At 42.0% G+C, this 25,698-nt stretch overlaps 2 protein-coding genes across 2 annotated transcripts; one reads left to right on the forward strand and one right to left on the reverse strand.

Annotated features, from left to right (window-relative positions):
- Positions 1–381: 381 nt before the first annotated feature.
- Positions 382–17,487, reverse strand: kbtbd2 (kelch repeat and BTB (POZ) domain containing 2). Its single transcript, XM_036125170.1, has 4 exons — positions 17,308–17,487; positions 13,836–14,293; positions 6,092–6,257; positions 382–4,873 (listed from the first exon to the last, which is right to left on the reverse strand). Exons 2-4 carry the CDS (start codon positions 14,006–14,008, stop codon positions 3,296–3,298), a joined length of 1,917 nt encoding a protein of 638 aa, XP_035981063.1. The 5' UTR covers positions 14,009–14,293; positions 17,308–17,487; the 3' UTR covers positions 382–3,295.
- A 959-nt stretch (positions 17,488–18,446) lies between these two features.
- Positions 18,447–21,783, forward strand: buc (bucky ball). Its single transcript, XM_012882602.3, has 7 exons — positions 18,447–18,635; positions 18,726–18,878; positions 18,960–20,381; positions 20,455–20,556; positions 21,365–21,454; positions 21,531–21,602; positions 21,685–21,783. Exons 1-6 carry the CDS (start codon positions 18,623–18,625, stop codon positions 21,560–21,562), a joined length of 1,812 nt encoding a protein of 603 aa, XP_012738056.2. The 5' UTR covers positions 18,447–18,622; the 3' UTR covers positions 21,563–21,602; positions 21,685–21,783.
- Positions 21,784–25,698: the final 3,915 nt, after the last annotated feature.

Here is a 25,698-nt window from a genome sequence, read left to right on the forward strand (position 1 = left end):
TAACGCTGTTCTAGGCGGTATTTTGTGTAGATAAACGGAGCAGATGAGCGCTGAAAGGCAGCAGCTGTACCACTAAATGTCACATAAATAATAGAGCTGCTACAAACAGTCAAATTTTTAGCGGCCATCATGAACGCCGATGTCAGAAACCAGGTCGTGAATCCCGACTACTGAGGACAAATGGAACGCGCTATCATTTCAATCCTGTTTTGTTTTGAGAAAATCCAAAAATAAACTCACTTTTTACACCCAGTTCTTTAATTCAGTTTAATTACGGTTGACGTTCAAACTCTCCGACCTGGAAAAAAAAAACAAAAAAAAAGAAAAGAAAAGCACGGTTCCGATAACCTGCTCACCAAACAAACCAAACACCGGAGTCCGTTTGCCGAACGTTTTTGGTACATTTTTTAATAAATTAACGTTCATCCAAAATACAGTGCCAAAGGAAAATGATGCAGCCAAACATGCTAGTAAGGTTTGTCATGAAGCACCTGTGCTCATGTTTTTAAAAATAAAGAGGAAGTCCCCCCCCCAATCTAGCGCCATAACCGTGAGCCAGCCCCCTCTGCTCTCAGCCAATCAGCAGCAAGATTTCTCAGTACTCATCCAGAAAAACAAAAATGTAATCTGATAAGAAGATGGAGACCTACACACAATCACACTACAGTAATGTCGGATATTAAATAAAAAAAAAAAAGAGACAAATACAAAATAGACCTGGTTATTCCCTCCCTCCCCCCTCCCCAAAATCCCTTCAACACTAAAACAGCCGTTTTAAACATATGAAAAATATAGTTTTTATATATTTATATAATTCAGCAGCTTAGAAATAAAAAACAAAAAAAAACAAATGCATGAGCCCAGAACCGGTTTGTACTGCGAGTGGAGTTGGGTTTTAGTTGCAGAGAGAAACAAAGAGTCACCTGACGGCAGACTGAGGTGTGACCTGCTGGTTGTGTGGAAGACCTGCGCAGCAGACGTGACGTAACAGGGGGCGGAGTCAGGGGCGGGGCCTAGAGGGGAATGGAGGCGGGGCCAGGAGTGGCTGGACCTGCAGCCACCCTCTTTTATCGACTTTCCCGCCACCTGTCCCTCTTGTTTCCCGCCTTCCTCTCTCCACTGGGTGACGTCACGCCCGTCTGCTAGGCCTTTTGAGGAAATGCATGATCCCGTTTATTTATATTTTTTTTAAAGGAATACTCCGCTGAAAATCAAAGTTTATCCTTCACAACTTTGGATGAATCGGCTAAATGCATCGAACAAGTTCTTTGTTTAAAATTGTTTTTCGATCCAACTTCTTGGGGACAAAATGGAGGACGTGACCATCAGTTCGTACTTTGTCAACCGACCATTTCAATTATCTAGATATTTCTATGATCTAGACACAAACGAGAACTAAAACTAAATAAAAATATAATGCAATATGAAACTAATGACACTTGAGCATTTTGATGATTTTATATCCACATCATTTATATAACATGGGTATGAAATGGTTTAGGTGTGGAAAATGGAAGTATGAATGGACGAAATGGCAAAAGACAGACTTATAGCACTGGTTGGCGTTGTACCCACATTAAATGGAGCCATTTTATGCCAATCAAATTGTTGGCATTCTGAAAGCTGACGACTCAAACTAATTTTCTAAATCTATAAGAAAATGTGTTTTTGTGGCTCCAACATCTAATATCTACCAGCGGGAAGTTCTTCTGCTTTGATCAGTCAGACTTTCTAGGAGTCAACTGACCCAACCAAGAACCACCATCAATGGATGAAGAATGAAATCTAAAATATTTGTAATTTTTGTTGTCTCCATAACTCATGGAAAAACGCCATTTCTTGGGGAAGTAAACCGATAGGCGATGGAACGGTCCACTGTTACCAGATGGTTTGTTTACTAGGACAAAACCATCTGGCTATAAACTAATAACTTTAATATTTCCAATAATCTGCTCAAAGTCCACTGATAAATATGGGTTAATGAACAAAAAGTAGCTTGGAGTCATTTTGGTTTGTTCTTGGGTTCCTGATCTGTCTCATAAGGCGGGGCACAAACTGGTATAACCAAAATAAATGGAAAACACTGCCTACAAAAATATTTTCTTTACATTTTAAACTATATTCTGAGGGCACATTTTTTAATTCTTTAATTCTGAAGTCAAAACCTGAATTAGATTAGAAAAACAAGCTGAAGCTGTTGGTGATCACGGCAATAATGAGACTTTAACCAGAACCTTCCTCACCATCGCAGTATTCCTATCACTCTTCTTCAATGTTCACGTCTTTAAAACTAAAAATAATTAATCATCTGGGCAGAAGTCTGTCAAACAGGCCATAAATGTTATCGGTCCGAAGAATTTAAATCCCAGGAACGGTACCGTTAATTTCTAACCAAATATTCCAACGATGACTGGAATTTAAAGTGATCTTTGCCTCCAATTGGGTTTCTATCACGTTTGTGTCAAGGCTGTAGATACTGTTGGAAGTTTGGATTTTATTACTTCAAAAGATTGAGCCAGAAAGAGAGAAAAATGGCTGAAATGCGGCGGTTGACATTAACGGGTGTGAAATGGTTTGTTTCCAGCTGTGAGACAGAAATTTGATCTGGGTTCTGGTCTGTAAACGGGTCAGCAAACAGCAGGTGCTCCCACGCACCGCTTTGGGTTAATGAATGGATCATAAACAAAAAACTTTTCTCTTTTATACATTAAACAAATGCAGAATTAATTAAAATAAAATAAGAGGTCGGTGCATCTTGAGACGGTACGAACTGACCCAGAGCCGGAGAAACAAACAAAAAAAAAAAAAACAGCAAATTATTTTGCTTTTGAAGGATTTCAGCCCCTTTTTTTTATCTTTTACAAACTTTATTTCATTAAAGAAGCATAAATATTTATCAAAACTCAAGTCTTCCAAAAAAAAAAAAAAAACTCTTAAATATAATTAAAGTCGGCATCCAGTTTGAGCGATCTTTGATTTTTCTGTGGAGTATTTCTTTACCAGTGAGACAGGAGGAGAGAGTTTGGTAGTTTCCATCATGGTTAACCAGTTAAGTGCATCATCATCATCATCATCATCATCATCATCATCATCATCAGGAAATTAGTTTGAGATTATCACATTGTACAAACAGTATGACCAACAGAACATCTAACAGATGTCACCACTGACGAACTTAAAGAGGACCGGTTTCTTTTTAACGGTACGAGCCGGCGTCCGACCCGTTAGCGCTACAGTAGCCACCCCCCCCCCCCTCCTGTGTTCACGTCCACGCCGTGGAGGGGGGAGACGGCAGCTATACGTGGGGGAGGCTCACCAGCTCGCCCTCCACCTCGAACTCCTCGCCTCCTCCTCCGCCGCCGTCGGCAGAGAAGAAGTATGTGGGCGGCTTCCAGGGAGACTCCTCCAGGCAGGAGGGGTAGAGCTTCCCCACGGCGCAGCGGAAGTCCTTGCCCAGGTCCCAGAGGACGCGCTCGGACACGGGCTGCCGCAGGAGCCAGCGGTCCAGCTCGGCGTCGTACCGGTAGATGGCGTACTTGGCGCGCTCGTTCACGTGCGTCTCGCGCATGAAGACGCAGAGCGAGTTGAGCAGCACCACGGCGCGCACGCACGGGTCCGAGTAGCGCTTGGCCGGGATGCTGGCGGCCGGGCGCCACTCGTTCTTGTTGACGTCGTAGACCTCCACCGCCACGGAGGAGCCGTCGACGGCGGCGGAGGAGGCGGGCGCGCGCACGCCGGCGTTGCCGACCACGTGGAGGCCGCCCACGTAGAAGAGGAGGTCGCCGAAGGCGGCGGCGGAGGCGAAGCAGCGGCTGGTCTTGCGCGCGGCCATCTCCACCCAGGCGTCGGCGCGGGGGAAGTAGCAGTACGTCAGGTCGTGGGTCATGACGTAGATGCAGTCGCGCGCCGCCACCGACGTGCTCCAGTTCCAGGCGCAGGGCAGCGGGCTCACCATGGTCCACTCGTCCTTCTCCACGTCGTAGCGCTCCACCGTGCGCTTGTTGAGCTCGCCGCCCACGCTGTCGCCGCCGATGGCGTAGATGTAGCCGTCGCAGTGGACCAGCGAGGGCTTGGTGCGCGCGCACAGCATGGGCGTCCGCGGCGCCCAGGCGTTCTGCTGCGCGTCGAACCAGAAGAAGCTGTCCACCGAGCGGAACACGGCGTGCAGCTTGCCGCCCTTGCCGAAGTTGCCGACGGGGTTCTTGAGGGGGACCTGGCCGCCGGCGATGTAGACGTCGTTGTCGGGCGTGACCAGGGCGCCCACCTTCTGCAGGTCCTCCGGCGGGTTGCGCAGCTTGTACACCTTCTCGGCCTGCGGGCTGTAGCAGACGATGGTGGTCGGCACGGCGATCTGCAGGACGTAGCGCTCGCGCGGCGTCTCCGACAGCGCCTCCATGAAGATGAGCATCTCCTCCTTGGTCATGCCCAGGCGCGGCTTGAAGAACTTGGGCATGGACTTGTAGAGGCCCTGCACCACCACCGACTTGTCGTTGGGCGGCAGGCCCTGGAACCAGGCGCGCTGCGTCACCTCGGACAGCGCGTCGATGCGGATCTGGCTGAGCACGGAGGACAGGTGCTGCGAGCGCGCCTCCATGTTGTACTCCAGCCACAGCATGGCCGCCTCGCGCACCGTCTCCTCCTTCTCCACGTTGAGGTTGTCGCTGCTGAGGACGTCGACCAGCAGCTCGTGGGAGAGCTGCAGGAAGGCCTCCTGGCGGTAGACCCGGGGGAACTTGTGCTCCACCATGCGCTTGGCGCTCTGCTTCAGCTCGCTGCAGCTGAACAGGTCGCCGATGCTCAGCATGCGCACGCAGTTCTCGGCGTTGATCTTCTTCACCAGGTAGTCGCGGCACTGCAGCAGGACGTCTTCCACCTGGAGGAGACCGAGACCAGTCTGTCAAACTTCAAAGAAGGTTTTCTTACTCATTAAAGCTATTTTTGTAACATTAAAAGCAAAAATATACATAGATTTTATGTGGCAGACCAGATAAAAAACATCTTTCAATCGTTTTTGGAACTAAAAATCTAGAATGCGTGTTTCTTTATTTGCTTTCAGCCTCATCTTGACGTAAATCAAGCTTCAGGTGAGTGAACAGAGATGATATATGAGCATTAATATCCAGGACATTCTCAGACCTAAATCCACTGGATTTAGGTCTGGACTCTGATCATTTATGAGAAATTTCCTTTGGGGTTCCTCAAGGTTGAGCACTCGGCCCCTTGTTGATTATTATGCTAACAGGAGGGATGTCCTGTTAGCACCTTGAGATTTTTCTTAAATGTAAAGTGCATTACAAATAAAATGTAAAATTATTATTATTTTGTAATTTACTAACTAAAATATACGCCATTGAGTTAAATATTTCAGCCAAAAGAATCTGTATCAGGTCGTCGTGTTTTTGTCACGGTAAAAGTTAATCGTCTTTTATTGGGAGTCAGACCAACATAAATTAATGTTAAATAAATAAATCATAGTTTTTTCAAATATTTGATTCATCCCTCTTTAAAAAGATATCCCTAAATAAAATACAGCGGAACCAATTAGCTTTTGAAGTCGTCTAATCAGTAACTAGAGTTCAGCTGTTTAATTTAATCTAAACGTGAATTCTGTTTCTGGCCTCACAGGTTCGTTAGAAAACTTTAATTAACAAAAAGAATCATGGAAATAAAGGACGGCAGCAGACAGGTCCAACTCAGATCCCCCTGATCGCTGTCCTGAAACTTTTAGACGTGTCTCTTGTCCAGCAGACCTGGATCTAGTGGCTAAGCTAAAGGCCTGGAGTCTGAGAGCAGTGGGTCAGGAGAAGGTCTCTGGTGCCACTGGAGGAGCTGTAGAGATCCACAGCTCCAGTAGTATAACACTTAAACCTGACTATTATGTAAGAGTGGAGAAAAAAAGGAAACCATTGATGAAAGAAAGCCGTAAAGTCACCACAAGCCATGATGGGAACCTACAACACATTTCACTGGTGTTCAGCATGATGAGCATCTTCTTTACAAGTTAAAATAAATAAAAAAGGTGAAAGCCTGTAATTTTTCCTTCTAAAGACGCGTTGGTCTGTCACATTAAACCTGGCGTACGCCTGCAGACCTGTAGGAAGCAGGCGGTCTCGTAGAGCGGCTCCACGGTGCTGTCGCTGATGGCCAGGTGGCCCGTGTAGGCGTAGGCGATGATGATCTTCAGCGTGGCCGGGTCCACGTTCCTCAGGTGGACGTGGGTCTGCTTGCTCTCGCTGAGGCCACTCATGAACATCGCCCTGCAGACAACCGGGACACGACAGCGGGGAAAAAAGCACAAGAGTTCAGGATCGTTACGAAAAACAAAGGTTTTAAACATTTGGACGTTGGACCTACCTACCGCTAAATTAATGACTGAATGTTTACAATCCTCTGTTGTTCATTTCCCTCCCAATATTTAAAATTGTTAAAAAACACAAAGTTCCTGATGGGGTATTGCTGCGTCCATCGCTTCTGGCAACCTTTTCCTCTGCTGGACTCTTTGTAACATTGTGGATGAAATTAAGAACGTGGTTTGGCTTTTTTTTACTTAATAATATAATCTAATCTAAAAATAAGTAAAATGTTCTTAAAATTAGTGTATTTATCCTTGATTTGAGCAGGTAAATAAGATTATTTGCCAATGGAATGAGTATTTTGACCCCTAAAATAAGATAATTAGACATACTGCACTTGAAATAAGATGATTGAGATGAATTGTTCCTATTTTAAGTGCAAAATTATTATTCTATTGGCAAATTATCTTATTTACCTGCTTAAATCAAGGACAAATACACAGATTTTAAGAACATTTTACTTATTTTTAGTTCCGTTTTTGTAGTGTGTGAGGACATTTCAGAGGGCTAGCTAGCTGCCACATGGTGAATACATAAAAAAAAAAAAATCAGATAAATCGTGTTTTTTAGTCGTTTGTGTGGATGCTTTGTTATGTTACTCTGCGTTCAGCTCGTAAGACAACAAACGTACACAAACACACATGTGTGACGCGAGAACAACAGCAACTACGTCATGTTTGCTAACAGCTAGCGTTTAGCTCAGGCTAATTACGTAGCGCGGGATTATGTGGAGATATTTAGCTGGAGTCAGAATTAAGACTTTGGCCGGTTTAAAAAAAAAAAAAAAAAAAAAAAAAAAAATCAGCCACCTCTAGATGTGATAAAGACAAACACCCAGTGCAGGATATGTGAGACGTCTCGGGGTTCCTTGAAGGGCATCCACTTCAGACTTTGTGTGTAAATCAGACCCTCGATGCTCAAACAGCGTTTGGTCTGAACTCAGCATTAGATGGACGAAGGAACTCCAAACAGTCATGTTGGCCATTTTTAAAGCCAACGTTTCCTTTAAAGACAACAAAGCCAGCGTCTTTATGCCGGCTGAAAACTGGCCGGCGTTCCCAGCTGTTGGGTACCTGAACGCACCGCTGCTGGAGTCAGGACACCTGCTCTACGGAGGCTTTGAACCGTACGCCACGTTGTGAAACTTCAGCTTTCAGTGTTCATGGCAGGACAGGAAAAAAAAAAAAATTCATCATCAACTTCTGGTCAGACGTTTCATGCTGGGCTCCAGACTCAGCAGCATTTCAGTGGCGGCGCTTCTGGAGCCCGTCAACAATTACCAGCTTGGATCTTGTTTATTCAAAAGTAGGGCTGAACAATTAATCGCATTTTCAATATAATCGAGATTTAAAAAAACACAATTTTAAAATCGCAGAGGTCTGCAATTTTTGCCTCTGTAACAATTAGGGAATTAGACACGCCCATTAGGTGTTGGTAAAATGTTTAAAGTAAGTTTGGCTCCACATGGAAGGGAAGACAGTTGCAGCAGTGAGATAATCTAATTTTATTACTTGTTTTAGAGTTTATATAATCATACATAGCATTAAGTACAGGTCAATCAGTTTATTACATAGACTTGCTTGTTGGTTGCACTTTATGTTCAACAAGGATTGATGTCCAAATCAACTAAAAGCTGTTCTCTTGAATAATATTCTGATTAATAAAAACATTAAAAGTTCTTGTTTTAAATAGTCCTTGTTTACAAACATCTTTATTTAGATGCCATTTTTGTTGCTTGTGGTTAACGCAGAGAAAAGTCAAAATTGCAATTTTGGTTGAAATATATCGTAGGCAGAACGCAATAATTTCTGCTCTGAGTTTAGATGCTGCGGGTCTTTTAGCAACTAATCTGCACAGCGAGGAAACAAATTGATTTGTTGTTTGTATATGTTTGAACAGACGTGATAAATTAAACTGGGAAAATAAATAAATAAATAAATAAATAAATCGCATTAAATCGCAAAATTAAGAAAAAAAAAAAAAAAAAAAAAAAAAAAAAAATCGCAATTATATTATTTTACAAAATCGTTCAGCCCTACTCAAAACTGTACAACAACACTAATTGGTGAGCTAGATCTCACATTTTACCGATGAATTAAGAGCAGCTTTGTGTCTTCGGTCAACAACGTCCACTAACGAGCCTGCATTCAGTTACCGTGGTAACCAAATGACCTGTGATTACCAAGGCTCGGCTTAAAAACAAAAATTCACTCAAAATGTTCTGTCCATCAAGCTCTAAAGTGGAAATCTAGAAAAGCAATAGTGCCTCCGAGACCAGAACATAGAGAAAGAGGATTATATATAAATATAAAAGCCGTCCATTATATAAATATAATGGACGGAGGAGTGTGACTAACTCTGATGTGGTGAATGTTTAGTCTGCAGAAAGCCTCAGACTGATCAGAAGTTAAATCATGACTGAGACGAGCAGCAGCTGGATCGACTTTAATGCTTCACCCCCCCCCCCCCCCCCCCCCCCTAAACCAGCGGGTCACAAACAAACACCAGCACCTGGTCTGTGGGCTGACGGTAAAGTTTGGAGTGGGCCGTGACTCAGCGGACCCCCCCCCACCCACCCACCCGTCGTCCTCGTCACTCACTGACTCACTGAGCTACAGCCGTAAACATGTCTCAGTGGAACCGTTCCTTTATTCTACTGACACTCTTTACTCCTGGTGGGGATATTTTGAGCAAATTCTGCTAGATTTTGTTCAAAAAATAAAATAAAAATAAATAACCACCCCTTCTGAAACCAGTTGCAGCACAGAGGGACAGAGACTGAGGGACGGACCAACGGTTGGACGGAACGAGGGAAGTCCTGTTAGCCAGACAGACGAGAGATCAACGGGATGGACGGAGTGAGAGTGGAAGACACTCATAAAGACCTTTGGACTGAATTACAAATGGACGGCCAGAGGGAGGGAATTACAGACAGAGAGACTGGATTGAGGGACAGATGGAGAGACAGGACCGGAGCTGGACCAATGGAAGTAGGGGTGGGTATCGCCAAAGAAGTCACGATTCGTTTCATGATGCATCACGATACCTGAATTGTTGCGATGTATTGCAATATTTTCACTGAACACTGTTAGAAAAAATTACAGCCATTACCAGTGGCTGACTGGCTGTGTATGATCTGGATAGTGTCTTCAATTGATACATAACTGAAAGAAACTGAATTCATACATAGCTGTATTTATTGAAACGACTTTTGGAGGTATTGCCATGAAAACAAATATTACTATTACTGGACTGGACACACTGACAAAAAGTGACTGACAAATAGGATTTATAAAACTTAAAATGACAAAATAAGGATAATCAGTGCCGTTTACATGGCCTCAGTGGTCCTTTAAACCAATGAAGTTGTATTCCACTTGTTTTCGGCTGATGTTCGCCAACCATTCGTGCAATTTTTTTAAAATAAATTTATTAAAATTAATAATCGATACCTGGCGTCAAGAATCGATGCAGTAGATCGTGAAAATTAGAATCGCGATGCATCGCCAGGACGATTATTTTGCCCACCCCTAAACGGAAGGACTGACGAAGAACAAATGGATGGACAGATTGATAAATGGACTACAGATGGACAGACTGTTGGTCATGGACAGACGGATGGATGGTATATCTGATGGTGGGTTTGTGGGACGGGTGGACGAGTGATGGACTGACCAACTAGTGGACAGAGAGATGGACGCTGGATGGATGTAAATACGTCCTATTTGGAAAATCAAACCTTGATTAAAAACACGCTGAAGAAACGTATTTACTGATGTTCAGCATGTTGACAGTGGAGGAGGGAATAAAGTTTGAGTTAGAAAACATTTTCTAACTCAGACTTCCCCAAACAGCTTGAGAACGGCGTTCATGTTCTCTAGTAGCTCCAGTTTGTCCTACTTTAACTTTATGTAAAATAAACATTAAATGTTTTATGGATATTGTCATTTTTAAATCTATATAAATGCAAGTGTGAATAAAGAGGAGGAGTAACAGGATAAAATAAAGTTTTAGATCACTGGTGGATTTAGAACAGGCTCTGGGCCCCACATGTTGGTGACCCTTGATTTATTTATTCTAGGGTTGAAACGATTAATCAGATTAATGGTGATTAATGAATTTTGTGGTGACTAGAACAAACACTTCCTACGCACAGCTGCAATTAAGACCAAACCGGAAATGTTTCTGCCATTTACAATTCATTTAAAATGCTCAATAATGTTTTTTTCCCTAAATTCCACATGTTTATTTATTCACTAACAATCTATTTTTAGATTAATCGAAAAAAAAATAATGGACAGATTCATCATTTACCAAAAATAATCTATCACTGCAGCTCTAATTTATTCTGATTACTATTATTTATTTTAATATAATGAAGGGAATCGACTCGTTGGTAAAACATTTCAGCAATTTTTGCCCAAGAACACCTGAGATTCAGAGCGAGGCGCTTCTCTCTAAATTTAACGTTAAGCGTAAATCGATTTAATCGATTAATTCAAATTTACAATTCTTTAAGATTTCATTTTTTGGAAAATCTGGATTTTATTTTGCCAATACACTCATTGGGTTTCCATGAAGAGAACAGCATGTGATGCTGAATATATGTTTAGGCAAATGTATTGTCAAAATATTGTTAAGTAGAAACTTTTTTTTTTACCATAATACGAGGTACTTCATTTATTTACTTTTTATTTTAACTTAGTTTGAAGTTCACAAGTGCAGTGAAGCCTGTTCTTAGCTCAATGAGTAATACCACTAGCAGCAAATGTTTTGTTATATTTTCATTGTTTATAATGGCACGGCTGCCATCTTGTTTTACAAGCATGTTTCACAGCTTGTTTTTAGTTGCTCTTTGAATTCAGGTCAACTCCCTGCAAAAATGCTTGACATAAAAAGCAAGGTTTTAAAATAATTTCTTTTTATGAAACAAAAAGGAAGAAAAAAAGTCGATTAATCAGATTTGGTATGATAAAATCAGAGATTTATTTTTTAATCCATATCGCCCAGCCTTAAGCGTAAAACAACATTTAGATAAACAAACGAAGGACGTCGTCTCCTGGATGAGACAAAAACCAACGAGACGCTTTAACGACATGGAGCAGCACTTCAGCGGGGACTAAACCTGCCAGGCTGTTACGCAACTCTGCAGAATTACCCCACTAACCCCCCCCCACACCTCCTTTTCTCTCTCCCTCCATCTCTGAACAAGAGCTACGTGACCAGACTTCCCCTCCCTCTGCAGTCTTCCCCTGAAGCGAGGCGAGCAGAGGAGGATGGAGAGGAAGCAGGAAGCGCTGCGACACCTCCACGCCCCGAGGAGGAGGAGGGGGGGGGGGCGCTCTGCACGTTCACAGCAGACAGCCGGCGTGTGGCGAGGAAGCTGCATTGGGGCCACGCCGCCACCACCGCTGCCTCAGATGATGCAGCAGATTTCTGGGCCTTCCCCGTCGGCGAACGGCGTTTGATTACGCAACAACGGAGCGTGAAGGAGGAAGAGCGTCTGGGAGCAATTACCTCATCTGGCTTCACAGCAATTCCTCCTTTTATCTAGCAGGAAGAGAGAGTGGCTCTGCTGCTGGGGGAGGAGTTAAATACATTTTTTTTTTATCATTTAACTTTTTATTGGTATTTTTCACTTCTTTACATGTACAATGAACATGAACATTTAACATAACATGGAGCTTTCGCTAGGGAGATATTCCTCTATTTGGCCTTTGTCCCGTCTGATTTATCTAGTTTTTTCTTAATCTTTGTCGCTGTCTTTTGTCTTGAATGTTGTCCGTTTCCTCCACTTTTCTTCCATTTCAGTTTGTGGAAGTCTTAGACCAGGGGTGTCAAACATACGGCCCGCGGGCCGGATCCGGCCCGCCGAACAATTTAGTCCGGCCCTGTGGCTAAATGCATTATCATTATTAAATAAATTTTTTTTCCCCCCAGTGTCCTGTCTGGCAATGTGTCAATAAGAATTGTTGTCCTAATGCCAAAAAGATCTCATCAGATTTGACTTTCACACGTGGAGCAGTACTGCTTTTGCCATAGTGCTCCGCTTGATTTATGAATGTGAAAAACAAGTACTTTGTTTAATTGAAAATCCGCAGTTCCTATATTGCTGTGTTCTAATCAGCAGATTAAGCTTCAGGTGTGGAAAATTTTAAATAATTTCTTAATTTTTATCTGTTTGATGTATTTTGTCATGCAGGACAGTGTTTTTAAGTTCCAAAAAATGTGAATAAATGTTTTTCAACATTGTATAATCACTGTGATCAGTTCTTATGCATAATGCACAAGTAAATGTTTAACTGAGTAAAAGTATTGTTGAAATTGCACATACTTTTCTTAAAAATGCTGAGGTTATTCATAATATATTGTGTAAAAGTGAAATTCATTAATCAGATACCTGTCTTTTTTACCCTTACTTTGATATTGTTCAAATTGCAAAGATATAGCACTGCACTGCTCATAGGAATGTCATATCCCAGAATCTTCTTTACAGCTTCATGTACATTTTTCCAAAATGTAACAATTTTAGGACAGCTCCAGAATATGTGAGAATGGATCGGCGTTCATTGATCCACAATTCCGCCAACAACCCATGTTTGTATCTTTATATTTATTCTTGACTTTAGGCGTGATGAAAAGTCGTATTAGATTTTTTCTAATGTGAACTCCCTCCATATCCGTGAATTGGTGGATGCAATGTTACTACAGCATAAGGCAAGTTGAATTCAAGACTTTTTAATGCCACTTGGAAAAAAAAGTTAAGACCAACTTCGCAATAAACAAGATAAACCTGGTTGCGACAACTTCACCCAAATGTTTATTTTAACATAAACCATTACTTTCTGGCTCAGTAGACATGTTAAAGATTTTGAAAAAACATTACATTATAGGAAGAAAGCTAAAAAACACAACTACTGAACTGAATTCTCAAACTTTGTTTTGTTCCCTACTAAAATAAAATATAAATCAGTTTTAAAAACCACAACATAACCAGTGCCAACTCTTTTTCACAGCTATGGTCCGGCCGCAACAGTTTTTATTGGTTCTGCTATTGGGACGGAACCAATTGAGCCGTTCGGTAAATTTAAAAAAAATATAATTGTGTCAATTATTTTACCGTTTGGTAAGGATTACAAAAATAAAATCCTATTCATGACCTGGTAACAATTTTAAGACCTAAGAAAGATTGATTTAAGACATTTTAATGCTAATTAAGGCCTTAGTTTTATATTACAGAATTCAATGCCTTTTAAGGATCTGCAGGAACCCTGTGGATGTCTGATGTGTTTTCCACATATCTAGCCAATCTTCATCTGTAATTGTCACATTAAGCTCTGATTCCCACTTTTCCTTTATATACTTAGTGGAATGTTTATTCATTATCAGTTTTTGATATAGAGTAGAGATGATTCTGTGAATTTATCACAGTTCCAATCAGCCCTTTCAGGAGTTAAATTAAAATAAAAGCCAGCCACTGACCTGAAATAGGAGCTGCAGGAGGCCAGGACCATCTTGTGACACGGGAACTCGGCGTCCTCCACCAGCAGCACCACGTCCGTCAGCAGCTTCTGCTCGTAGAAGAACTTGAGCTGCTCCAGCAGCGACACGGCGTAGTCCGAGTTGACCGGCCTGCGCTCACCGAGACCCGACATGGTTGCATCCCACGAGTCGCGCCCCAGCTTCCAGAACTCACAGGGCCCGCAGAACCGGGCTCCCACCAGCCGGAAAAAGACGAGAGGAGGTCCTGGTGGCCCCCGCTGGTCCGGGTGGAGGTGTCAACGCTGCAGAGGGGGAGGAGGAGGGGGGGGGGGGACGCTCCGTCCTGTCAGGAGTCCACAGGAAGAGGGGGGGTCCGGGTTTCCCCTCAGAGGCTCATCTGTCGTCTGAAGTCATGCTGGGAGGCAGAGCGGCGGCTCCCGGCGCGGCGCATCGGGCGTCTGCAAAGAAACAGCAGCAGTCAGTGCAGAAGCCACAGAGACGTCTGCGTCTGATTCCAGGAGCAGAAACGCTCGCCGCCGCCGCCGCCGCTCAGCGCCGTCTGTAGCAGAGACGTCTGACACGGCGCACCGACCACAGAGGGGAAGTTCCCGCGCTGCCGCCGCCGTCTGAGCCCTTAAAGCGGCGCTCTGGGCTCAGATCTGCAGCCTGAGACGCTTAAAGTTATCGGCGCGCTGATCGGGCCGTCGGCCATGTTTAAACCAGGACCAGAACCCAAAGAAACGAAAATATCACCTTTAGTGTAGGACTGGACGATATTCAGTAAAAAAAAAAAAAAAAAAAAAAAAAAAAAAAAAAAAAAAAACACACAAAAAAAACCCCCCATGAATTAATAAAATAGAAATCATATTGAGCGATAGTTCAACAAATTCAAAATATATATTTTAAGGGCAGCCCTGGCCGTTTTATACTGCATCTTAACGACTTATTTTTAAATACAGAACACAGAAACTTAAAACTTTTTATTCAACCAACTTTTTAGCAAAACTGCAAGTTTTAAAAAATAAATAAAAGAACACATGCTCTCTGAACTCGTTGAAGGGGGCGGAGCTTGGTTCCTGGGTCTGCGTTGATTGGTTGGGAGGATTAATGGCTGTGATATTAACCTACATGATTGGCTAAAATGCAAAAAGGAAGGAAAACTGTTAGTCTATAGAACTTGTTATTCACCTTTTTTTTGTCAATAATCAATTATTAAATCATCGTCCAGCCCTACTTCAGTGTTTTTAATCAGCATTTATCTTTATGGCTCGTGAAATTCTGCTTTACAAACTCAACGTTTAGGACGCCCGGAGGAGAGAGCAGGTTGTCTGTTACTAAATTCACTTTTTGAGATAGAAAAAGAGAAACACTAATCTGCAACGAGGACATTTGGTCTCTCCTCCTTCTAAACGTCCCAAACATTTCCAGCTCTAAACGTTACGGCAGGTTGACGCGTGAATCCCTCACAACCTGGTGAGGACCGTGCCCTCCATCCTCCTCCTTAATGACGGCTGAGGCTACAGAAGCAGAAGGAAGCCCAAAAGTTTCACAGCCGAAGACGTCGGCAGAAATCTCACCCTGGGCAGCATGTTGTGAACGGGGGAAAAAAAATACTGGAAAAGTTATTGGGAGTGAAAGGCAAACAACGGGCTGTCTGGATCTTTAAAGTCAGCGCTAACAGGAAAAGCAAATATTGTCCCGTCTCTGGCTGCAACCCAGTAAAAAATAAAGGAAAATAAAGCAGGACGAGATTTGAAGTTAGAAACTGTTATAATATCCCTTAAATTAACATTAAACTAAATAAATAGCCAAAAACCTTTCTCTAAAAGTGATCACATTGGAGACAAAATGTAAACAAATAAGGGAAGTTTCAAGAGCTTTGCACAGTACTGTATATATACAGTACTGTGTTTCCATGCATAGAATTAGGTTTAAAGGAGGCGTGGCTACTTATTTCCAGCTCTTTTTAAAATTCATTTACCCTCATGTTTGACCAACTAATCAAAACTGGTTACAAAAATGTTTATAGTTTATTTGAAACTCTCCATAGAATGTTTTAAAACACCATTTGTGGCATTTCCATTGCTAAAAGTCCAAAAGAGGTTTGATTTTATAGATGCACCAAACTGTGGGTTACAGGTTGAAATCCAGTCATTTATCCCTGGTTTATAGTCCTAATACTGAAAAGTAAAAAATACCCATATTTTTTTAAGAGGAATTAAAACCAAAAACCTTAGAAAGATACTTTGATACATAAATATAAGGATTATCTTGTCACCCCGTTTTCTTTTGGGTTCACAACTACTGCCTCAATGAAGGAACCTGCAGCAGAAGTTTGATTTTTTTAATCATATATTTCCTTATATGAGAAAATCAGGTCAGAAATTAAAACAAAAAAAATCTGATTGACCAGAAAAAAGAAACTTAATTCTAAAACAATTAGCTCAGGTTCAATTTAAAAGCTTTAGAGCAGAAATAAGTCAAACATAGTCAGTTTTTAAAAGCAGGAAACCTAATTATTGCAGTTTTTCATCTTACACAGCAACACAAATAGAAATAATGGGCTCACAGATAATTACTATCAGTGTTTTCAAGGTGTTACAAGAGTTTATTTTTTTTAACTAAGATGATGTAAATTAAGAAAATGCTTTTGAATCCTTCCTAAACCAAAACCCAGGATTTATACGTCAACCTGCCTAAACAAAGAACATTTAAAGCCGTGTGAAATAATTCAGACCATTTTTCTATTTTCAATGCGGACCCGATCAAAGGTGGGCTGAGGCTCCCTAAAAACTGAACTTCCTGCAGATTTTTTTTAAAGTTGTGAACCACGAGGTTCGTTTATACGCGGTAATTTCATTAAAATCGCCCTGAAACAAACATTTACCACCTTCACCGTCTAATTCTGCTAACTGGCCGGTTTACAGTCAACTAAAGGCTGATGTTTCGCGAATCTGAACCGTTAACATGTTCTGTTAGCACGAAGCTAATTAGCTGCGCTAACACGTTTTCGCCCAAGAAAAACGACCTATTTGATCGGCCAACACTGAGATAAAATAAAACAGATTTGCTAGGATAACGTGGCACATTTGGCACAAGACATTCCGATTATCTGAGGCGGGAAACAAACGGTTAAAGGAATCGGAACTGAACCAGAGGTGCTAGCCCGAGTCACAGCATGTTAGCATTAGCATGCTAGCTTTAGCTTCCACACTCTGCACCGTTCGGGGGGGTCGCAGGTTAACGGGAACCCGCCGGGGCACATTGACCCTTTGTTGGAAAATAAAAAGTCTAATAACGCAAAATCAGCTGTGGTAGTGTAGCAAAAAGCTTCATGTGTAAAAGACAAAAACAAAAAAGAAAAACATAAAGAGAGACCAGTCAGCATCAGCTAAGCTAACGGCCAACAGAGCTACACATCGCCTCTTCGGTAAAACATCCCCAACAGGCAAAAATACATCACATTCCTTACTTTTGTGCTCGTCGGCGGGTTTAACACACTGAACCGTCCCGGTATCTGTTCCCGTCGCTACGCAGAGTAAAGCTGGGACTCTTCTTGCAACCGAAGCGAGACGGTGAAGACTTGTTATGAGTCGGCGCCGAGCAGCGGACAAACCTCTTAGCGCATCAAAGGCGCCTTTACAGAGCAGAGGCCAACTGAGGATACTGCACTCAAACTCAGTGACCCGTCCTGCTGGAGGGAGCGAGGGCGCCCTCTGTAGGCCACATCATGGTACTGCAATGGCGGGATGGAAACATGGCGCCCTCTGCTGGATGGATTGCAACACAACAGCGGTGGCGACACCTACGGTCTGAAGTTTACGTACACTCGGCAAATTTTAAATATGTATTTTTAAACTTGTTGGGTGGGGTTGTAGTTATTTAATTTAACCTTTATATTCTTAAAAGTCTAATTCTAAAACGAACAACTTGAATTTTAAAATTAGAAGTCAAGGGCACAAAAATCAACACTGTCTCAAAATTGTATGGGTTCAATAAAACATTTTTGCCTATTAATTCAAATAATTGCATATTTAAAAAGCAATTTCCCTTAAAATCTTTAACTTTAACTACATGAATGATGCATACACTGAAAAAAGACAAACCATTAACACCTGAGACTTCTGAAGTTGTTTAAGCGATTTAGAAATTCAATCTAAAAATGGGTCCAGTAAACAGTACAAATCCTGTATGTAGTGCTAGAATCGTATATGTTATATACAACTAACTGCTAGTGTTCAAAGATGGTGGAATAATTTACAAAAAAAGTACAAAAATCTGCCGTCGTAGAGAAGCTACTATAAAATAATGTAAATAATCTTTTAAACTATGAAAAAAATATCTAAACTAAACAAATTCAAGCGTGGTTTTAGAAAGTTATTTCTGCATCATTACACTATATATATATATATATATATATATATATATATATATATATATATATATATATATATATATATATATATATATATATATAAACTTTTATTACATATATTTACTTTTATAGATAAATATACTTTTTTACATACAGTTTCCGATGACCCATGAAGGCAGCATCTCACACGGCTCAGCAGCTGTTCCCTATATGACTGATTGGCTGCAGCGGTTCGGTTTTTTGTCTAGTAGAAATGTGTTTGAACTTGAGAGCGCGACGCATTTCTACTTCTGTTCAATCGAGAAGAAATTGTTAGAGTAACTTATTTATTTTTCTGAAACTGGGGGATGTTTAATTAGTTAATTTCATCCCTCTGTGTGTTTTATTTCCAAGAGTCAGAGCGAGAACGTGAATGAAGATGGAAGGTAAATAGCTTTTCTACTTTAAATGGAGGAAGTTACTGCTTAAAGTGGGGGGTTTGAAGCTGAAATCTGAACCCTTCCCTTTTTTTATAGATCCAAGCAAACAACCTCCCTCATTCGGCAGTGGAGCTCAGCGAAGTCCCCATCCCAGACCTTTCTTCTTTGTTCAACCACCTTCTCAGCCTTATTATCTCTACCAGCCCTGGCAGCTTCCAAACCCATACAGCCACTATGGGCTACATGCAGGTATTCAGCCATTCACGCATAGACCATGCATTTAGTGGACGAAGGGTCTCTCATGTCCCCTTTTCTACAATCTCTTTATAGGTTTTAACCTTGGCCGTCCCAATCTGCACCCTTACCCCTATGTGCCGTACCCTGGTTTTGTTTTACCACACGCTCCGCTGTATCCCATGGATTACCGGCGGATGTTTGAACCTAGGTTTCAGCCGTCTGCCTGGGGCGAGGTGCCTCGCCAGCAGTACTATCCACAGCCTCAGGGGCGTCGGGACACCGCTTGTTCGGGGGCCCAGACCGACCCTAGCGACGCCATCAGCAAACTGATCGAGTGCTTGGATAAAATCCGAGCCACGGAGCTTCAGAGCGCAGACCGAGAGCTGGACTCTGGTGTTGCCTCTCAATCCTCTGGTGTCTTTTCTCCCCTGGAGGAAAAGAAAACTGAAGAGCAGGACCACCCACTGCCTAAGGAGCCCAATCATGGCTTTTTGGCGTCTCCAGGTCTGACCTTAAGCGACTCTGCTGCGGTGGTATACGACAGCGAGGCCAGCCACGTTAATTTGGACTCTCTAAGCCCTCAGGGAGAATGGACGGGCAGACTGGAGGAGGAGCTGCCTCTCGACAGCTCTTCTGTCCACGAGGAATGTCCCTATCAGTTGGCACCAGGCGAACACTTTACCCCGCGTAAAACGGAAGAGGTCACGGATATTCAATCAAATATCTTGATGACCGACTCAAGTGTTCCTCGTTGTGATACCGAGAAGGACCAGAAGTCTGTGTCTTCACTCTCGGAGGCTAGAAACGGTGATGAACCCTCAAAGGCTGACGATGCAACAACCTGCTGCGGTCAAACAAAAGCAGATAAAAGCTACCAGATCCTCAAGCTACCGTTCGACGATGTTCTTACCCCCGAAGCAGCCAATCTCTCGTCCCCGGCTGCGCCTTACTACTACAACTACCTCCCCATGCAAACCACGCACGAGCGCATGAGCGTCCTCAGTCCGTCCTTGGATGAGCTCTCTTCAAGGGATGAAATGTTTTCCACAGATCTGGACGACGCGGATCTCTTCCCAAAGCACGTGTACCCCGGCAGGAGGCTTTCGCCAGTCGTTGGCGGATCCCCGCCGGCTCCAGACGACGAAGACGAGGACGACGCGTGGTTGCCGAAGTCAAAGAGGGTCGTCTGCTGCGCTTGTTGTGGTAAAAATCTGGAAAAAGGGACGAGCAGGAGCAAGGGCTACAGCTCCAAGGTGTATTGTGACGAAGAGGGGGACTCTGAAGACGAGGGCGGATATGGGAGAGGGTGCGAGAAACCAATTAGAGTGGTTGTCAGGAAGCATTCTGCTCCCAGGAAGTCTCAAACGGTCCAAAGACATTGGTACAAGAAGGCCCAGTACAAACAGCTGGCAGACCCCACGAAGCAGGACTGTCATGAAGTCTGTCAGCAGCAGGCGGCTGAAGCAGAAATGGACGAGCTGGACAGCAAGGAGCTGCAGTGTAGAACGTGCCAGGGTAAGTTGAGTTTTTTTTTCTTTTTTAACAATATTCCTGGAAAAACAGAAAAGATCCATAAATCTGTTCACAGACGGACTCTGCAGAGCGGACATGCCCACAGTAGGCCAGGGCCGATGGACCGATGGAGATGTGATTCCCCGTAGAAGACATGCTGCCCCTCTGCAACGACAAGGTAACGATTTGGCTGCAGGTCATATTAATTATTGCAGTTTATGTTGTTAAAGAACTGGTTTAGTTGGTTTGTACCAGTGCTTCTCTACTATTTTCTATTGCGCCCCCCTATGAAGAAGGAAACATTTTCAGCCTCCCCACAGCCCAATGAAATGGGTCAAACAGGTTATAGTTTTGTTTCAATGCGTTAAAGCTGTCATTCTGAAGATTACCCAGAATCCCTTTGAAAATGTATAACATATGGGTTAATTTATAACGTATAACAATGGCTTCTTACATCTGGAATGTTTCAACATTCCCACGCTTTTTTTAAACGATACAATAAGAATGTAAATGGCTTTTAGCCTGACTTCAACCTGTGGTCAAATTTTATCTAATTCTTAACCTCGTTTGGCAAAAATAATCCATTAATATTAAAAACAAACTCCAGTTATTAAGTTTTTTAGAAGTTTATTAATAGTATTCATTATACTACCGACCGCAGGTACAGACCAAACAGCACGGGTCGCATTTAGAATGATTTAGAAGGCCTTTATATTGTGGATAAAAATGCACCCCCTGCAATACCTTCATGCCCCCCTAGGGGGAGTACCCCATTATTTGAAAAGCCCTGGTTTATACTGAGGTTGACAGAAATGTGGTGTTTGAGTAAAATGCAGTGGACTGAACACACATCCCTGAGGGACTGTTGTGCTGTCCTACTGCTGATGCATATTTTGTATATATTTAATTCCAACTTTATTTGGTGGCAGTAATGAGACCTTCTTTAATCTTTAGTTAAATCTCTTGCTTCTAACCCAATTGCACAGAAATGAGCCCTCAGTGGAAACTGATGTACCACAGGCCTAGAGATGATCAGGAAGAAGATGATGAGGTGCATCCATTCAATTGGGAAAGAGGTATATTTGTTTTTCTCTTGACCAGTTATATCAACATGTTTTATTTGTATGTAAAATGTTAAATCCTTTATCTCAGGCTCCACAGTGAGAGGAGAATCAAGGTGTTGACGTTTTCCCTGACTGAGTTTTGAACAAAACGCATTGAACTGTAGGTCGCAAACGTTCCAAATGAACGATGGTTTTTAACATTTCCTCAAATTTAAGTTTTACTGCTTTGTTTTTTTTTTCAGGTCCCCCCTAAAGGTGTAAAGGTTGAGGGATAAAGATTTTGGAGCACCAGGTGAAACGCACCTCACAAGAAGCATAGTTCTATAAAAGAAAAAAAAAAATCTGCAGTGACACTGCCTTGCACAACTGAAGATTACTTGATCTCACAAATGGACTAAAGGGTTGTAGATGCCACTGTTTGGGGGCAGTCCAATAAAAATATAAATATTTAAGCTTTGTTGTGGGTCTTCTCTTCTAAACCAGCTATCATAACCAGCTTTTTGAAGCTTGAGATCATAAACGAGTGATTAGTGATGGTAGTAAAGTCTGAGATGGATCTCCTTGCATGGATATTTACTGATTTTCAAGTTTCACAGCTACATGAAGGAAGTTTACAGATCTGAAAGGGAGATATTGTGAATAAGTTTTTCATGATTCAAAGGGGAATTCTAGCTGTAAATGAATATTGAGGATAATTTGGTGCAAAACGTTGAAAGACCAAAATCCCAAGTGTTCAGTAAACGGTGTTATCTTTCTCTTGGTCTGTATTTAGGCTTGTTTTCCTGTTTCCATTACAAATCGGTTACATTATTTGTTTGGAGAACAGCAGTTTGTCTCTGTTTATGCAAAAGTTTTCTGCAGGTGCTCCATGTCGGTCTGGGAGTCCATACCTGTGTTTACTACTGGAGATGCACCAAACTCTCCAACCACCAGTGATCCTGCATCAATTCAGCAATAGCTGAATGGAAAGACATCTTTAATGCTTCTTCCTCACTGGTCTGACTTATGCCTGAAATGTGATTTTGTTTTAGACTTCCCATCCACCATGAACGGAGGGCACGCATTATGCTAACCAACGTTGTTAACGTGGTTCTGTTCTTGTTATGGCATTGGTGTAAAAGGCTCCACTGGTGTAATCTTACTGTAATGACAATATTTCCAAAGTCAACGGCACAATGCACCAACTGTGGCTACATGCTCCCCCAGGAGGAGTGAATGCTGGAAGTCTCTCAGCCCATTTATCAGTATGAGTCAATAGAATCAGGTCTGTGAAGTTCTTTGTGATGACAAACTGGTGCAAAGGTTTTTTTAAATGAGTACCATGTTTTTTAAACGCTGCCATCTTTAAAGACAGTTTAAAATGGCATTGCTGCAGGACTTGTTTAGTTTTATAGTACAAACAGGGAGGAAACCTTAATAATCAGTGGCATAACTGGAAACGTTAAAGAAAAGGTCCCTACAAGTCAAAACGGAAGTATGAAAGTCAGTTTTCTCACTAATCTGGGCTGCAAAAATTCAATATGGCTGCCATGCATGCAAACACAGGAGCACCCACCCAGAACAAGAACATGGTTAAGTTTGGTTTGTCAATCCCAGAAGTATTATGTGTATTCAGAGGTAAATATTGCAGCTCAAGGAGCCCCGGTCATTCTTTAAAATCTGCTTCCACTCAGACTGGGAATTCTTGAATTTCTCTGCCTAAAGTAGTTTGTCTCAAATGGAGATCAGCGTTCTTAAACAACTCACCGCTTTGGCTACAGGTGCTTATTGGTTCTATCATAGTTAGTATATTATTTAACTTAAATATATATTTTTTTGAGTGCTACAAAAGTTCTCCCATAGTTTAATAGCCATATCCAAGGGATTTTAACCAGTGAGCATGGTGTTGACTGCCAGTTGTTTTATTTGAATGCATTTTATGAATAAGAACCTGTCAGTTGTTGAATGAAAAATATTCACTTGGTAGCTTTCCTTTCCTGTTTGTCAGCCACTTTAATCTTGACCTGAAACAAGTTGGATGAGCTGCAAGACTTTTGTGCTGCTCCTCCACTGCAATGGCTGACAAGTGTTTTTTCCTATAAATGTACCAAAGTGTAAGAAGTAAATTCTTCTGGAGTCTTCCTGGGAATAAATGTTGACCCTTTAGAGAGGTGCTAAAACATTACTCAAATGTGTGTACAAGAGTGGGAACATATTTCCAAAAATACTGATGCTAAAACTGCTCAATGGCAATATAGGAGTAAGTCTTAAAATAACATTTGTCACCATGGGGATAAATGGTATATGGCTGACATGCTCTAAAATGTCCTGGTAGATGGTTGTGTTGACAGTAAACTTCAGAAAAGCCAGTGGACCAACACCAGCAGAAGGGACGGTACCCTGAATCATCTCTAACTGGACACTTCGCTTTGGATTGGATCAAACATGGATTTTGTGCCTTTCCAGATTCTGGTGGAAAATGAAATACTTTCATCAGAAAAGACGACTTAGAACCACTGAGCTACAGTCCAGCTCTTTGGCTCAATTCCCTTATAGAGCCAGGAATCTTTAGCCAAAGTGGATGTGCGTCAGTGGTCGCCATGATGAGTCTGAATAATGCAGTCTGTAAGGAAGGAGGTAGGAAAAGGACCCTGTATGCTCCATCCTGCTGCTAGTTTAGCATAGGAACCCCGTAATGTCTCTTACTGGCGTTAAGAACCCTTCTGGTATCCCACAATCCTTTGTTTTGACATGACGTATCAGCACAGCCCCCTCACGGAAATCAACAAAAATGTCTGGAAAGAAAAAAGCGCACTTAGCAGCTCATTTCCAGATTTGACTCGCATCCACCGTGGGTGTGTTTCCACACTGCAAAAACGGAACTAAAAATAAGTAAACTTTTCTTAAAATTAGTGTACCTGTCCTTGATTTTAGCAGGTAAATAAGATGAACTGCAAATGGAATAAGATTTTTGCACTTAAAACAGGAACAATTCATCTCCATCGTCTCATTTCAAGTGCAGGATGTCTAATTATCTTATTTTAGGGGACAAAATACTCATTCCATTGGCAGATAATATAATCTACCTGCTTAAATCAAGCACAAAAACATCGAATTTTAAGAAACATTTTACTTATTTTTAGGTCCGTTTTTGCAGTGCATCACGTTGTGACGTCAGAGTTAAAGGCTGTCTGAAGCTCCTTTCCTCCCCATGATAGAGTTCTGACTGTTGACCCCCTGAAAAGTCAAGGAACAGAAGCTACACTGGGAACTAAAAGTGAAATTTTCTTGAAATCAGTGTATTTTTCCTTGATTAGAGCAGGTAAATAAGACTATTTGCCAATAGAATGAGATTTTTGCACTAAAAATAGGAACAATTCATCTCCATCATCTTATTTCAAGTGCAGTAAATCTAATCTTATTTTAGGGGTAAAAATACTCATTCCATTGGCAAATAGTCTTATTTAGCTCCTCAAATCAAGGAAAAAAAACACTAATTTTAAGAAATTTTTACTTAATTTTAGTTCCTTTTTTGCAGTGTAGGAGCTGTTATTAAGGGTATTCTCCCTGGTCCAGGTAGGAGGCTTCAGATGTCTCAGTTCAGGAAGGACTTAACAAGAAAAGCAACATCTGTAGCCTATATGTCAGATTTTTCTTGATGCGCTGACGCAGTTATCCCTGTTACTGGTGCCTCTTTTTCCACCACACTTTTTTCTTTTTTCTTCCTATGAACATAGATGCAGCACTCTGTGGACAAGCAGCTTCTTTAGCTCTGACTGTTTGGGTCTAACCCTCCTCATAGCGGGGGGTCAACGAATGTCTCCTGGACATTTATCCAGTCAGAAAAGCAGTTTTCTGAACTTCTGAAATGCTGAATTTTGTTTTTTTTTTAATCATTTGTAAACCAGAATCATCAAAAGTACAAAAAATACATTTTTTATGTACCTGTGAAGAGGAATGGAGCTAATTGGGGCGAAAATGGCAGCAGTCCATTCAAACCTAGAGAGTCACTGCACACATTCAGACTGGACATGGACATTTAATAATCTGAGCTTCAACATAAGCAGACTGGATTAAACATGTTGTTTAAGATGCTTTGATTGATTTCTTTGGAGCAGGGAAGGTATAGCTTTGACAAAGAAACGGTTAGAGCTTCATGTCTGGGATACTGGCTGCTCTTCTCAGAAGCCCCATCATAATCAATGCATTAGACACTTTATTCTAATGTTTCAACTATCGCCCAGCGACAACCTCTTCACTCCTTCAGCCTTAGATTT

Source organism: Fundulus heteroclitus, chromosome 21, assembly GCF_011125445.2.
Source record: "Fundulus heteroclitus isolate FHET01 chromosome 21, MU-UCD_Fhet_4.1, whole genome shotgun sequence".
Classification (NCBI taxonomy): domain Eukaryota; kingdom Metazoa; phylum Chordata; class Actinopteri; order Cyprinodontiformes; family Fundulidae; genus Fundulus; species Fundulus heteroclitus.

Excerpts from the sequence above, each read along its gene's own strand:
- kbtbd2 (XM_036125170.1), bottom strand. The coding sequence starts at position 14,008 with ATGTCGGGTCTCGGTGAGCGCAGGCCGGTCAACTCGGACTACGCCGTG. Across the intron at positions 6,258-13,835 it reads TCCTGCAGCTCCTATTTCAG|GGCGATGTTCATGAGTGGCC; the intron begins GTCAGTGGCTGG and ends GGTTGTCTGCAG. Across the intron at positions 4,874-6,091 it reads AGACCGCCTGCTTCCTACAG|GTGGAAGACGTCCTGCTGCA; the intron begins GTCTGCAGGCGT and ends GGTCTCCTCCAG.
- buc (XM_012882602.3), top strand. Across the intron at positions 20,382-20,454 it reads GCAGTGTAGAACGTGCCAGG|ACGGACTCTGCAGAGCGGAC; the intron begins GTAAGTTGAGTT and ends ATCTGTTCACAG. Across the intron at positions 21,455-21,530 it reads TCCATTCAATTGGGAAAGAG|GCTCCACAGTGAGAGGAGAA; the intron begins GTATATTTGTTT and ends CCTTTATCTCAG.